The 14,038-nt window shown below is 39.8% G+C and overlaps 1 protein-coding gene and 1 non-coding gene across 5 annotated transcripts in view; both read right to left on the bottom strand.

The window, feature by feature from the left end:
* Nucleotides 1-14,038, bottom strand: part of LYST (lysosomal trafficking regulator) — a 193,302-nt gene that overhangs the window by 127,196 nt on the left and 52,068 nt on the right. For all 4 annotated transcript variants that reach the window (XM_004620365.2, XM_055146687.1, XM_055146685.1 and 1 more), the window contains 4 exons: nt 11,686-13,762; nt 8,101-9,106; nt 5,628-5,789; nt 1,223-1,379 (listed from right to left, as the gene is read on the bottom strand). In XM_004620365.2, coding sequence (XP_004620422.2) covers nt 1,223-1,379; nt 5,628-5,789; nt 8,101-9,106; nt 11,686-13,762 — 3,402 coding nt within the window. The remainder of the gene's footprint in view (nt 1-1,222; nt 1,380-5,627; nt 5,790-8,100; nt 9,107-11,685; nt 13,763-14,038) is intronic.
* Nucleotides 9,379-9,485, bottom strand: LOC129398955 (U6 spliceosomal RNA). Its single transcript, XR_008626814.1, has one exon. It is a non-coding gene; the product is annotated as a U6 spliceosomal RNA (small nuclear RNA).

Raw genomic sequence — 14,038 nt, 5'->3', positions numbered from 1 at the left:
ATCTAAAGTGGCAAAGTACTTGCTTAGCATGTGTGAGGCCATGAGTTCAGTCCCAGATATGGTATGGCCCTCCAGCACTGTCGCACTGCTGGATGGAGCCCCTATGTATGGGAAAAAAGGAGAGAAAAAGACGGGGCTGGTCTTTCTAAAAATCTCCGAGCTTCACATCATCTATCTTTTCCATTCTGAGTATTTTCGTATTCCCTCACCTTTGATTTTTGTTGCCATGACTGTGTATTGCATATTTTCTAAGCCTCAGGGACTGTGCTAGACATGTGAAGAGTGCCAGGATCAAAACTTGAGGCCTCATGCCTGTTCTCTTCCATTGAGCTATCCCTGAGCCCTTTACCCAAGTTTTAAAGCCAGAGACAAAGAATCCATCATATGCAATGTAGTTCCACCCTACGAATATGCACATGTTAGATTACAGTAATCTAAGAATCTACAGCACTCTGCATTTTTATTTCTTTTTACTTGGGGCGAAGGGGGTGGGGGGACAGAAAGAACTGCTTCTCAAGCAGTAACTTGAGCCCTTCCTGGTAATTTTTGAGTAACTGGGGCCTCAAGGACCAGAACATGTGGTGCAATTTGGGCCTTGAGTTTCAGATGATTACCCAGGCCACTCCAGTGGTGGCAAATGGTCTCCAAAGCTCTACCTGGCAATGGTTAGGGGACCATATGGTACTTGGGATTGAGTCAGGGTTGGCTACATGTAAGGCATGCACCTTAACCCTTGTACTATCTCACTAGCCTAAGATGTCTGTATTTCTTAGATTACTTAAACTATGTAACATATTACCCTTGCAACAAATTCTCTTCCTGCCAATATTTGGGTAAATTATTTTTCTTTTATTCTTAGGCTTCAGGTACAAATAAACTTTTCAGACAAGTCTTACCTGACCAACCAATCATTATCACATCAAAATGTTTTATTTTCTTCATACTGTTTATTTGAAATACTTGTCTTCTCCATTAGATTTATAAATATAAGCACTTTCTCCACCTTGTATACTTAGGCATTCAATGTTTGTGTTGACAAAATATACCTGATTGTTTTAAACTGCATATACGAAGTCAACATTTATGTGGAAATCAAATATAAAGATAATGCAATGCACAAAATTGTAAGGCAACACAAAATTGTAAACTGATACAAAGAACCATTTTGCTAGTTAATAATCTAAAATGCAAATCCAACAACAAGTCTTTAGCAATAGTTTACCATCTTCCCAGGTTTCACTATCCTCAGGATCACTTTCACTATCTGCTTCATAACCTTCTTCTTCAATTAAAAGTTTAAAACCACAACACTGAGAATCCTCAGCCTCTTCTGAAAAATCACCAGGTTGGGATGATAATTCTTCTTCAGATTGATGATTCTATAAGGTCAGTTTAATTCAAAGACAGAAGTTATAACATTTGCCTACTTTAGTAGTAAAATCTTTATTTCTTAAAAATCACTTAAAGGAAAATTTCAGTGTTCCCTTTAAGAAAAAAATATCAATGTAACCATCACAAATTGTGAATTTCACACAGCAAAATTTTCTAGAATCTCTTAGACAATTTAACACCTCAAAATTAGAGGAATCTCATAAATCAGCTATAGGTGTTTTCAGGTTTACCGAAAAATATAAGAAATTTCCTGTCAGTTATATGAGGAAATAACAGCAAACCACTATGAGGGGAATCTTCCATATTAAGAGTTAAGGCTGCAGGAGACATGATGGCAGAGGAGCAGCAGCGAGCACCAGAGGGACGGTAACAATCAGCACGCTCAACAGCCCGTGGGGCCACAAAATTTCTGTGAGTGAACATGGGTGACCCTTGGAACACGGCTGATGTGCACCACGGAGTACCAGCCTGGAGTGGGGCCCGTGAGGCTGGCAGGGCCCAGACGTCGGCACTCAGGGCGTGGCAGCTTTTTCAGGGGTCTGAGCAGGGCTCTTCAGTCCAGCTTGGCACCACTGTGGATGCAAGTGCTGAGGTCCTGGAGGTGAGGAAGCGCTTTGGTCCTGCTCACCTCCAGTGGGGCAGCCCCGCTGCTATTTCCTCCCAGGCAGTCTGTGCTGCCCACATCATATTATGGAGGAAATCCTCCCTGAACACCAACTGTCTGGAGACAGAAGATAGGGGCGTGCGCTCCCTGGGCAGATTCTGCTGGACTGGTGGCTGCAGCCCACCCAGAATGCCCAAGACACATACTGCTGCAGCCCTGGACCCAGCTCTGGTCCCTGCCTGGTCCACTCTTGCTGTCCCTGCTGGGGTCTAGGGGACGTAGCCCTGTTAGCAGGTCAATCTGGACTCGCCAGGCAAGTGTATCAGCAGCCTGATAGTGCCCTCAGGTTTACTGATACCTCAAAATCGCTGCTGTGCCTCTGGTCAGACTCCAACAAATAAGAAACAAGTTTCCCAAGAAATTAAACTGCCATAAATTAGGTGTGTGGGAGCCACACCCACAATCTATCTCTGGCTCAGCCATACAAGCCATACCAGCCACACATCAGAGTCCCATAAAAAAAAAATCTCAAAATCAGAAGCCCCAATTAATCTCAGACCCACAAAAGGCTGTACAAGCAGGGTACATTGGAGGGGGGCACGTCAGCCTGGTGCCAGCCCAAGCAGTGCCCCCGGAGAGCAGTTTGCTCCTACAACCCAAAATTGCTGCCATGCCCCTGGGCACCACTTCACTGTCCCTAAGATGAACCTCACCAAGATATTATCCTGCTGAAAATTCGAGTATGTGTTATGTGACTGAAATCTCCAGGCTTTCTTGAGGTCAGGATGGGCTGCCTCCCCCTACTTCTCTACACTCTTGAAAGCATAGGCAGTCATCCCCATGAACCAACTCCAGCGCCAGCATAGAAGCTCTTCCATTGGCCTTGCTTTACAGATCCACAAATACATTTTGAAAAAGATCATAAGCCTCAATTAATCTCGGACCTGTGCAAGGCTGAACAAGGGGTACACTGGGGGGTGGCAGGTCAGCCTGGTGCCTCCCAAGCAGAGCCCCCTGGCACTGCTTGCTCCCACAATTCAAAATCGCTGCCATATCCCCGCCAGACTCCACTGTGTCAGGACAGACCTCACCAAGATATTAATCTGCTCAAAATTTGGGTATGGGGGTTTTATGACTGAAATTTCCAGGCTCTCTCGGGGTTAGGATGGGCTATCTCCCCCCACCTTCCTGCACCTTCAAAAGTCCTGGAAGTCACATCCACAACCTAAAGCTGCCACCCAGCTGTAAATTATAATGCACAAAAGGAGAGGAAGGGAGGAAGGGAGGAAGGGAGGAAGGGAAGGGAGGGAGGGAGGGAGAAAGAGAGAGAGGGGAGGAAGGAGGGATGGATGGAGGGAGGGTGAGGGGGGAGGGAAGGTGGGAAGGAGAGGGGAGAGAAAGAGAGAGAGAAAGGTGATCGAGAGGAAGAAGAAAGATGCCTTCCACAGAGGCAGATGGGGGTGGGGTGGGGATGGGAAAGAAAATGGACATTTGGTGGTGGGAAACATACACTGGTGGAGGAACGGGTGTTGGAACACTGTATGCCTGAAACCCAATCATGAATAGCTTTGTGATTGTCTATTTCATGGTCATTCAATTAAAAAAAAAGTCAAAAATATAATGTGGGGGCTGGAGTGATAGCACAGCGGGTAGGGTGTTTGCCTTGCACACGGCCGACCCAGGTTCGATTCTCAGCATCCCACATGGTCCCTCAAGCATGCCAGGAGTAATTCCTGAGTGCAGAGCAAGAAGTAACTCCTGTTCATCGCCGAGTGTGATTCAAAACAAAAATAAAATAATGCTAGTAAAAATATTAACATATCTGTTCACAGAAAAACTTTGTCATAGGATTTTATAAATAAAATGCTTCATAGATTAATCAGAGAAGGCATGAAATCTTTCAAAGGAACTAATATTAAGACTTCAGAGTGAAATTGTTTATACACCAGCAATAACAATGCATAAAATTTCCTATTTTGATAAAATGCTACTATCCTATCTTCACTTTAAATAATACTGTCACATCAGAGATGCAGTAGTGAATCCTGGAGACAGCAGCTCGCCAGAGATTTCTCTGGACCCTGTGCCGAGCCAGTTTCACCGGGGCTCCTCAGATGGAGTGGGCATCCCCTCTCAGGCCACTCCAGATGAACCCCAGATGGCCATAAACTTTCAGAAGAAAAACCCAGGTACTAGGGAACAGGGTCTGAAGATGCTAGGCCACATGGCAGCAGAGTCGGTTCATCCATTCCCATCTCCCTGCCCCTTCAGGGCCCTGGCTGTCATGCCCACAAACTGCCTGCGGGCTATATTTAAGCAAACCACTGGCCTTGATCCAGAGACTCACAAAAGAATCTCAAATGGATTAGCTCTCTACAGAGATGTCTCTGGACCCCAATCATTTACATATTTAGAAATCCAGGAGCGCATGGCCACTTTTGCAGCTGCACAACCTCTCATGATATTCATAATAAGTAAGAGAAAATAAATTATCTAGAATCTGCCCATGGCAGGGAGGCTTGAATGGTGGGGAGAAAATTCAAAATAATGGTGGTAGGAAGGTGTAATGGTGGTGGGATTGGTGTTCAAATATTGAATGTAATCAATTAATGTGAACAACCTTATGAAAATAAAACTTAAAAATACTGTCATGTAAAGAAGTTCAGCAACACCAATAAAAGGTAGAATAAAGTAGGAATTTAAATATATTCCAACTGTAGCACTGTAGCACTGTCGTCCCGTTGTTCATCGAATTGCTTGAGCGGGCACCAGTAATGTCTCAATTTTGAGACTTGTTATTGTTTTTGGCATATTGAATATGCCACGGGTAGCTTGCTAGGCTCTGCCGTGTGGGCGGGATAATCTCAGTAGTTTGCCAGGCTCTCCGAGAGGGACAGAGGAATCCAAACCCGAGTTGAATGCGTGCAAGGCAAACACCCTACCCGCTGTGCTATTGCTCCGGTCTATATTCCAGCTAACCAACTTATTCAGCAATATGAATCATTGGTCCAGGAACTCTTAAAATTATGACAAAATTAATATGAAATATTATGGCAGATTAGAGAATGTCATCCATATGGCTAGACTAAGGAATTGAAAGAGATATTACATAAAGGAAAAGAACAGGGGACAAATAAAAGAAGGAAAAAGCATCACAGTCTAGAAAAAAATTGAAAAATTCTTTGAGAATAAAATGTAATCATAAATAACTATATTATGAATACGGGTTATTTTCATATTGAGTGATTTAAAATCCCAGTGGGTGAAAAGGGCTCTGCAAATACTAGCTGCACAAGGTAAGATAGCTGCATCAACATCATCTCTGAATTATTATTTGACAATCATTTATACATACTATATCAAATCAGTCTTTATGAATTACTGAGAGTATTCTCAGTAAATTTCCAGATGGTGTAAAGCATGTCATAATGCTTTCCTGTATTTGAGATGAGCATATCTTAGAAGATATGACCCATTAACTTCACCTAACCAAATCGTGACCTAATCAAACCACATTCATCAGTGTTCTAAGTCCACTTCCCACACTTGTGCATCTGCTAGTCATACCCAAACACCGCAATTGCATGTTATTCATAACTTTTCAGTCACAGCATCACTATGTTATTCATACCTTTTCAGTCACAGCATCACTATGTTCAAAAACTGCTGAGTGATTCCCCAGTGCAACTCGAAGCAGGGCATCAAAGAGAGGCTTTGCTAATTCTGTTTCAATCACTTTTGCTTGGCATAGATGGTCCCTAATTTCAAGCAATATACTTTCCACAGATACATTCTATGGTTAAAAAGGAGAGAGATGAAAAATGTTATAACATTCTCTAATAGTAAAAGGAACAGTGACAAAATTCATGGTATTTATATTAACATGTATTTAAGATACATGCAGAATGTTAGCCAATATTCTACTACTAATACTCTAGAAGTAGGATTTGCTTTATATAAAATATAAAGTCAATTTATTTGCTTTATATAAAATAAAGTGATAGCAAGTTTCCAGTTCTTGTACAAATATCCTGTTGTCAAAATTAGTAACATTTAAAATTATGAAATGCTTTATTCATCTTTGGTTTTGATGCATTGCAGTGAACAAAAATTAACTGAAACTTCCATTCTGATTAACCATTGAGTCTATAAACTCCTAGCTAGAGATTCCTTGAAACTCTGAAAAGCACTTATGTTGCAATTCTTTCTTTTTCTTCCTTTATTCCTTTCTGTCCACCCCTGATTGGACAGCTGCTATTTCCTAATATTCCTCTGACAGATGATAAGACCAGAACAGGAGATAAGAAACTTACTTCTTAGGCCAGGGATGTGGCTCAATGGTAGAGTACTTGTCTTGCACATGTGAGGCTCTGGGTTCAGTCCCCAGCACCCCCAAAGGATAAAACCGACCTGGGATATGGCTAAGTGATAGAGTGCATGCTTATTACCACTGCCTCCCACCCTGCCATGGTTAAAGGCCCACATGATAAAATTAAACCAATTTCTCCTATAAGGAACTCTCCCAGTACAATGTAAGACAGAGACACATCAGACAAGATATGAAGATGATACACGTGCTTTAAACAAAGTACTAGGAATAGAAAAGGAAGAAGGTGCATGAGATCTGTTAAATGTGCTTCATAGGAAGAGTTATATGAGACAAATAACAGGTAGGAAACAGCAGGTCTAAAAAAGGAAGGAGAAAATAAGTCTAAGAATAGACTTAAAAGAAAACAAGTATAATAGAAGGGATAACAAAGAAATGTTCGTCACTTAAACCATCAGCTCAGGATGTAAGGGATGGCAGGAATGGGGCTAAACAAGGAAGCGAGAGCAAGATGGTATGGGGTTTTGTCTGATTGAGCACAGATTTTAATCTCATAATGTGGAATCATCAGGTGTTTTGGGAGCCAAAGAGATAGCTCAAAGACTGAATTTGTGCCTTATCCAGAGGAGACCAGGTTAGATCCCTGGTGCACAGAGCCAAGACTAGTACTTCTGAGCATTGCCAGTTGTGGCACAAAATCAAAACAAACAAAAATATATTTTTGGACAGGAAGCAATATGGAGAATGGAACTGCAGTATGAAGAGCCTGTTAACTGGCAAAACAGGTAAGGGTGAGTTGGTAAAGACAGAAGAGATCTGTCACTTTCTAGGATTCCTTAGAAGGGCTGGAACTGGCGAATCTTTTTATTGAGTGATCTCAGGAGAAATTTGTATAAGTGTGAAGGAAGCAGAATATGTCAGAGGAAAATCCAGATAAAAATGCACTTTCAGAATACATGTCTAACTCTAGCCTAATTACATGGAAGCTCTAGAGACTAAACAGCAACAGAGATTGTTCCACCCTCCAGAGTCACAATCACCATTCACGGCTATGAGCACCTTCCCCATCCATCTCTAAATAGGCTACTTCCTTTAGAGATGGTTGCAGACATGAGTCCTGAGCAGCTAAACCTGCAGAAGTATGAGACCACTAAAGGGATGTGGGAAGGGCTCACAAAAAGACTACACATTTAAACTCTGATTATTACCATTCATCAGCCATGTACTACAAATACGTATTTCAAAGACAGTAATTTTACCACATGTGGCTTTTGCATTCCGAATAGAACTCAATTTCATTATCATTATTAGGCTTTTGGGGAGGGTAGATGGAGGGGTTTGGGGCCACATCCAGGATGTGCTCAGTACTTTACTCTGTGCTCAGGGCTCACTCTTGGCAGGCTCGGGGGGACTATATGTGGTGCCGGAGACTAAACCCAATTATACTATCTCTCCAGCCCAAGTTAAATTTATTTAGGGTGAGAACTGAACTCACATTAAACACGTAGTTCTTTGTTCTTTATCATCCCTAGTACTTCTGTTATTTGCTTTCCTAAAAGCAAAACAACTATTTTTGTTTGCTTTTGTTGTTTTAAAATAGCAAAGAGCTTTAAAAGTTAATAGTAAACTATTGTTGCTTGCTTTTCTAAATTTGGAGACGCTCCTATATAATTAACAAACAATAGTATTACATAGAACTTTAATATATGCATATATATTACACACATTTTGCTAGATTAATATATAAATAGCAGCTGAGTAAAGGGCAAATTATTACCTGATTAGGTATCTCCAAATCCATCTTTTGCTGACTAGTTCGGGTGCTATGAAGACAAATGGCCAGAAGAGCTTCAAAGAGTCTTATGCTCTGAAATGAGGTTTCACTTTCTTGACTTGTAAATAACTTCACTTCCTCAGGAGTCGCCTCAATAGCTGAAATTTGTTCCACATTCACAGAAGAAATACATAGTGACTCACTTCTTTCAGACCCATCTGGTTCTACTGGCAAGGAGTCACTTTTTACGGCCAAAGACAGATCTTTCTCTCTTGTGATCTCAGATTGAAAAGTTGTGTTTAAATCTTGATTTTCATTTACATTTGTATCTCCATCCATTGTACCCTGCTCCACTTTATAACTTCTGAATAATGTTTGTATTATCATAAATATTAATTTATGGCATACTTGGAAACCACCAAGCTTATAAAACTGTTCCTGGAAAACTGGACTTAACATGTAGAGCCAATGACACATGGACCAAATGTCTGCTGCTTGGTGCATGTGTTTGGGAGAGGGCAGGACAAGGCTCTCAAGAGATAAACACGGCAGTATATGATGCAAAGGCTCACTGGCTGTACTATCATAGCCAGATGTATCTTCTGAATCATTTGCTGACTCTCTGTCACACTCTCCTTCTTTACTTATGCATAAGAATGCCACACAGAGAAATAGGTTTATCATGTTGATATGAACATCCTGGTTAAAGGTCTTCCATTTCTTTGGATAACCTTCCTTGAGGCCAGCATAAAATTTGCTAAGACTCTGAGAAGAATCTGAGTAAGACTGCTGGCTAGGAAAAGAAGTACCCACATTTAGAGATGATGACTCCTTTTGTTCAATGTCTATCCCTTCAATTCCTGGAACTGAAGAATCTTTCTGTTGTTCCCCTAAGCAGATTATTAGAGTTTCAAAGGCTTTTAGGGAATGACTTCGAACACCATCTAAGTAATTTAATTCAATTATCTGATTTACTCCATTACAACTTAAAAACAAATCTCTTATCACCCTGTGAAAGAGAAAAAAGAGTGATTTTACGTATAGAAATATAACATCATTAGAAAAGATACCTATAATATTTTTTTTTTGTAGGAGAAAATGTTTAATACTAGAAAACACACAGAAAGGGAGTGTCATTATCCCTTATTTCAAACACACAGGAAAAAAAAGGCTGAGAAAGCTCAACCAACTTGTTCAAGTTGTACAAGTTTTCAAGACAGTCAACATTTCAGAGTCAGAATTCAAATCATCCAGGTCTTTCTGATTATAAAACTCAATCTGAAAAATATGGAACGCTTCACGAATTTGCGTGTCATCCTTGCGCAGGGGCCATGCTAATCTTCTCTGTATCGTTCCAATTTTAGTATATGTGCTGCCGAAGCGAGCACAAGATACCTATAATATTTAATACATAATAATATTTTGTAGGCACATGTACTATATATTTAATATTACCTAACTGAACTTATCAGTGATTCTGGTTGAAGTTCATAGGTATGACCAGGATCTCAAACTACTTTTTAATCAAGCTAACATCCTTCTTCAAACACTGCATACCTGGCTCCAATAGCATTTAAAAAAAACTTATATATCCTAATGTTAATAAAGTAATTGAGGGAAGAGTATTCTTTTTTTGAAATTGGAAAAAATCTATATAAATTTTAAATACCCCTATTTCTACTACATTTAAGTTACACACCCGAGATGCAGGCAAGGACATTCGTTTATCTGCCTAACAGTGCATGCAGGATTTTTGTTTGTTAAATGTGCATTCTCTGAAGGAAAAAAACCAAAATGGAAATCAAGATTTTTCAGCTCAGTCTCAGGCGAGAATCAAGGGTCTGGATCAGGAATCTTAGTAGTAATTTAAATATAAACCAGTGCAGCAAAAATCAATGAGGTCCACAAATATGCCTAGGTTTTATAGAACTTTCCAATCGAAGTTAGCTCTGTTTGAATACTGTCAGGATATCCAGGTTTTTAAAATACTATAAAAATTATAATGTGTTATACTTAATTACAAGTTTTTGTTGCTGCTGTTTTATAGTGCTGGGGATCAAACGCAGGGTCAAATACATGTGAGGTATGTGTTCTACCACATCTGTGACCTTATAGCAAGTGTTTTAAATGGCACATGGATTTACTTGAAAGACCAGACTATCTTTAGAGCAAATATCATTTATAAAATTATTCTGAAGAACCAGACTTGCAAGTACAATGGGCTGAGCCCAAGTATAAGCTTTGTAAGTATAAGTTTGGGATTTATCACATGATCTACCAAGTTACAGCAAGAGCAATACCCAAACAGAACACACACTCATGAACACTGCAGAGTGTCAGCCAAAAATTGAAAAAGGAAAATAAAGGGGACTTGTAGGTCACAAAATCTAGAAAATGTATTGGTGGAATTCTAAGTAATTTTAATTTTTTTCTTTTTGTTTACCTATATTTATATTATGTATAATATAACATATATACTGCTTAGGTAATCCATGTGAATATCTTATGTTTAATGATTCTTGTAATTCTTTTATTGTATGGCCTCAACCAGTAATTATTTTATGTATAGTTATAAATAAATAGCTATTTTAAATCTTGTCCATCTTATTAATAAAATCTTATATTTTTTCATGTTCCAATGAGACAACAGTTTTTCTTTGCAAAAACTATTTTCAATGGTTAATAATGGTCCATTAATATAATTAACCCTGCTCCTGATGTTATATATCTATGTACTGTGTTCATTTTTGTCTCAGAAATATATTTAAAACTTTTTTGCTTTTTGGGTCACACCCGGCAATGCACAGGGGTCACTCCTGGCTCTGCACTCAGGAATCACTCCTGGCAGTGCTCAGGGGACCATATGGGATGCTGGGAATCCAACCCGGGTCAGTCGAGTGCAAGGCAAATGCCCTACCTGCTGTGCTATTGCTCCAGCCCCTATTTGAAACTTTTTTAACAGAAATTAAAATCAATGGCTTTACTCTCTATTACAAACACCCAAGAATAAATAAATAAATAAATGTGGGTTTTGGTTTTCTTTTTTCCTTTACATTTTTGGGCCACACCTGGGTGTGCTCAGGGCTTACTCCTGGCTCAGTGTTCAGGGATCACTCCTGGCAGGGGTTGGGGATCACCCAGAGTGCTGGGGATAGAACCCAGATTAGCAATGTGCTAGACAAACACCTAGCAGATGTACTATCTTTCTGCCCAGTGGGTTTTTTGGTTTGTTTTTAAGGCTGCTTTAGAACAATGACATTTTGGATCATAAAACTAAAATTAATTTCTAACATAAAACAATGAGTAGGGACTGGGAGATAGCTCAAAGTGCATGCTTTGTATGTGTATGTGTGTTCCATGTGTGTGGGGGGGGTATGGAAGGGGGCCCAGGATCAATCCTTGTAGCCCCTGAACACTGACAGTTGTGGCCTGAAACACCCTCCCCCACAATAAAAAAGGCGGGGTAAAATGATTACACTACTGACAAGGCCTTAGAATAACAAGGGTTGCAAGTTCAAATCGTACATTTTATCATACATTCCAAAACATACAATAAAAAAAAAAACTACATGATGCACATATACAAACCTTGATTTAAGCAGGGTAGGCAGAGTTTTTAAATAAATCTGAAGCACTTCCTGAGGCAAACACTGGTTATGATGGCTACATACATGAGTTCGAGCTGAAGTGATACTAAGATGTTGACAATGATGTGCTAACTCAACTCCTCTTTGGAGCACAGGATTAAAAATGTAATTATACAATTTCCATTGAACAACTACATTCCCTTTCTGGATTAAATTGCAAATGTGATTTGCAATTTGAAGGCTATGTAATCTGTCTTCTTCAAAAACAAAGTTTTGATAAGCCTCCAGGGCATTCCACTTCCACAGCAAGTCTTCAGATACACTGCTGGGAAGGATCCCTTGAAACCTGTAAGAAGGGCTGGGTAAACTTGAGGAGGGTTCAGCATCACATGAGTTTCCCTGCAGTGTCTCTTCTAATTTGGTGAGTTGATCAGAATCAACAGTACAAATATTGCAAGATGCTTGTTTAACTTTTGGTGGTATCTCGGCTCCTCCTAATTGATCCAAAAGAAGTTTGTTAAGGATATTCAGTATATGCTGCTGAAAATTCCTCAATGCCGGCAATTTAAAAGCATGGAGCAAAGGAATGATTACAGATTTGGGATCCATACAACAGCATATGCCAATGTTATTAACACCTGACAGAATCTGGACACAAGTGCTACTCAAGGAAGCCTGCTGCAGTAAGCGCAAGCACTGGTGAGCACACACTGCAATACAGCAGCACCTCTCAGGATAATAAACGTCTCCATCTGCAGTCTCTTCAAAGGGGTTTTTGGAAACCTGATTTTTAAACGCAGAAACCAGAAGACCTGAGAGATCTCTGTGGTGATGCATAAAGTGAGAATATTCACATCGTTTATGCCTTTTCCTTGTACACACTGAATGATGAAGCTGCTCTGATTTCACCTTTTTGACAGTGCTCATTATTTTCATCACACTATTTATTAGGGCTTTCAAGTGTTCTGAAGCCTCAGCAGGAACCCCATCTCTTAACACCAGCCATTCCATTTGAAGAACTGCTGTTTCAAATAAATTAAAACCATGATGCTGAATGAATTCTTGAACCAAATCCATGGCTTGACTAAAGAAGAAGGGATTTGAAGCTGCACTCTGCAGACAACAAATGAGGATCTGTAAAACTCCTTCCAGAAGCTCAGGTAAAAGAAGGGCTCGATGACGATATTTGGAAAACACAAAACCTTCCTGAACTTCCTGTAGTGTTTTCTTTTGTCGTGGTGCAAAAGGGTCAGGCTGTCTTTCTAGGCAAGTTCTAATTTTTAAAGCTGCCCTAAGCAATTCCGTTAAATTTTTTCTAAGACTTTCTGGCATCATCTCTGCAGCACTAATATCTACTGACATAAGATGCAACACTGTTCGAAAAAGCATCCGTTGAATCAAAGCCACTGGCTCTTCAGTCCAACCTGGGACTATTGGACTCTCTAAACTGTTGCTCTGATTACAACAGTCTCCAAAGCCTGCTAGGAATTCAGTCAATGTGGGCACTACACTGGCGGTTAGAGCAGAATTATGATTTAATGCAATGTCAAACTTACAAACCTTCTCTAATAAAGATAACAAAACGTGACATAGATCAAAAGGTGTGTTGTTCATCTGACTGATAATAGACAAGGCAGCTGGCTCACTTAAAATGTCTGTGTTTGACTCCTGTCTTGAAAGAATCTCTCTGGAATTTTCCAAAGCCATGGTATCAGGAGGAGTCTGTTCTTTGGTTGCTAAGGGGTCAAGTTTAGTTGTAAGGTGGTCTTCTTTAGGAGACTGTGTAACAAAATGCTGTATCACATGGGACCTTCTATGTTTATTTGTTGCTATACTTTTCTCATCTGAATTGGCTTCTGAATCTGAAGTGGAAAGCTGAGTCTTTCTTGCTTCTCTTATAGAATAGCGATGAGTAATTTTACGCTGCCGTCTGCTTTTCCGAAAAATGTGGACTTTGGTAGAAACCTGACCAGATTGGGTACTTCCTTCTACATATAGTTTTTCCTGAGTAGATCTTTGTGAACTTGAGTTCTTTTCTTTGGTCAGGATTATATCAATTGAGAATGGCAGATGAAAATCTAATGAAACAAAAAAAGAACATTTAAAACAGGTTTTTAAACTCTTATTCATCATTCATTTTAGGAGACTATGTTCAGTATATTTACACGGTGGGGCTGATTTTCTTTAAAAATTTTTTGTCTTTGGGTTGATTTTGCCTACACTGACCCTTCTCATTTAGTATTAGTTCATAGGATACAAAGTGATTGCGAAAACAATAAAGAAAAGCACTGTTAGGAAAGTAAATATGACTTAAAATCATATAGCGCATTCAAACATCAACATAGGAGTCTGAA

Source organism: Sorex araneus, chromosome 9 (genome assembly GCF_027595985.1).
Source record: "Sorex araneus isolate mSorAra2 chromosome 9, mSorAra2.pri, whole genome shotgun sequence".
Taxonomy (NCBI): domain Eukaryota; kingdom Metazoa; phylum Chordata; class Mammalia; order Eulipotyphla; family Soricidae; genus Sorex; species Sorex araneus.
The sequence above is the reverse complement of the archived record's forward strand: the minus strand, read 5'-3'. Positions and strand labels throughout refer to the sequence as shown.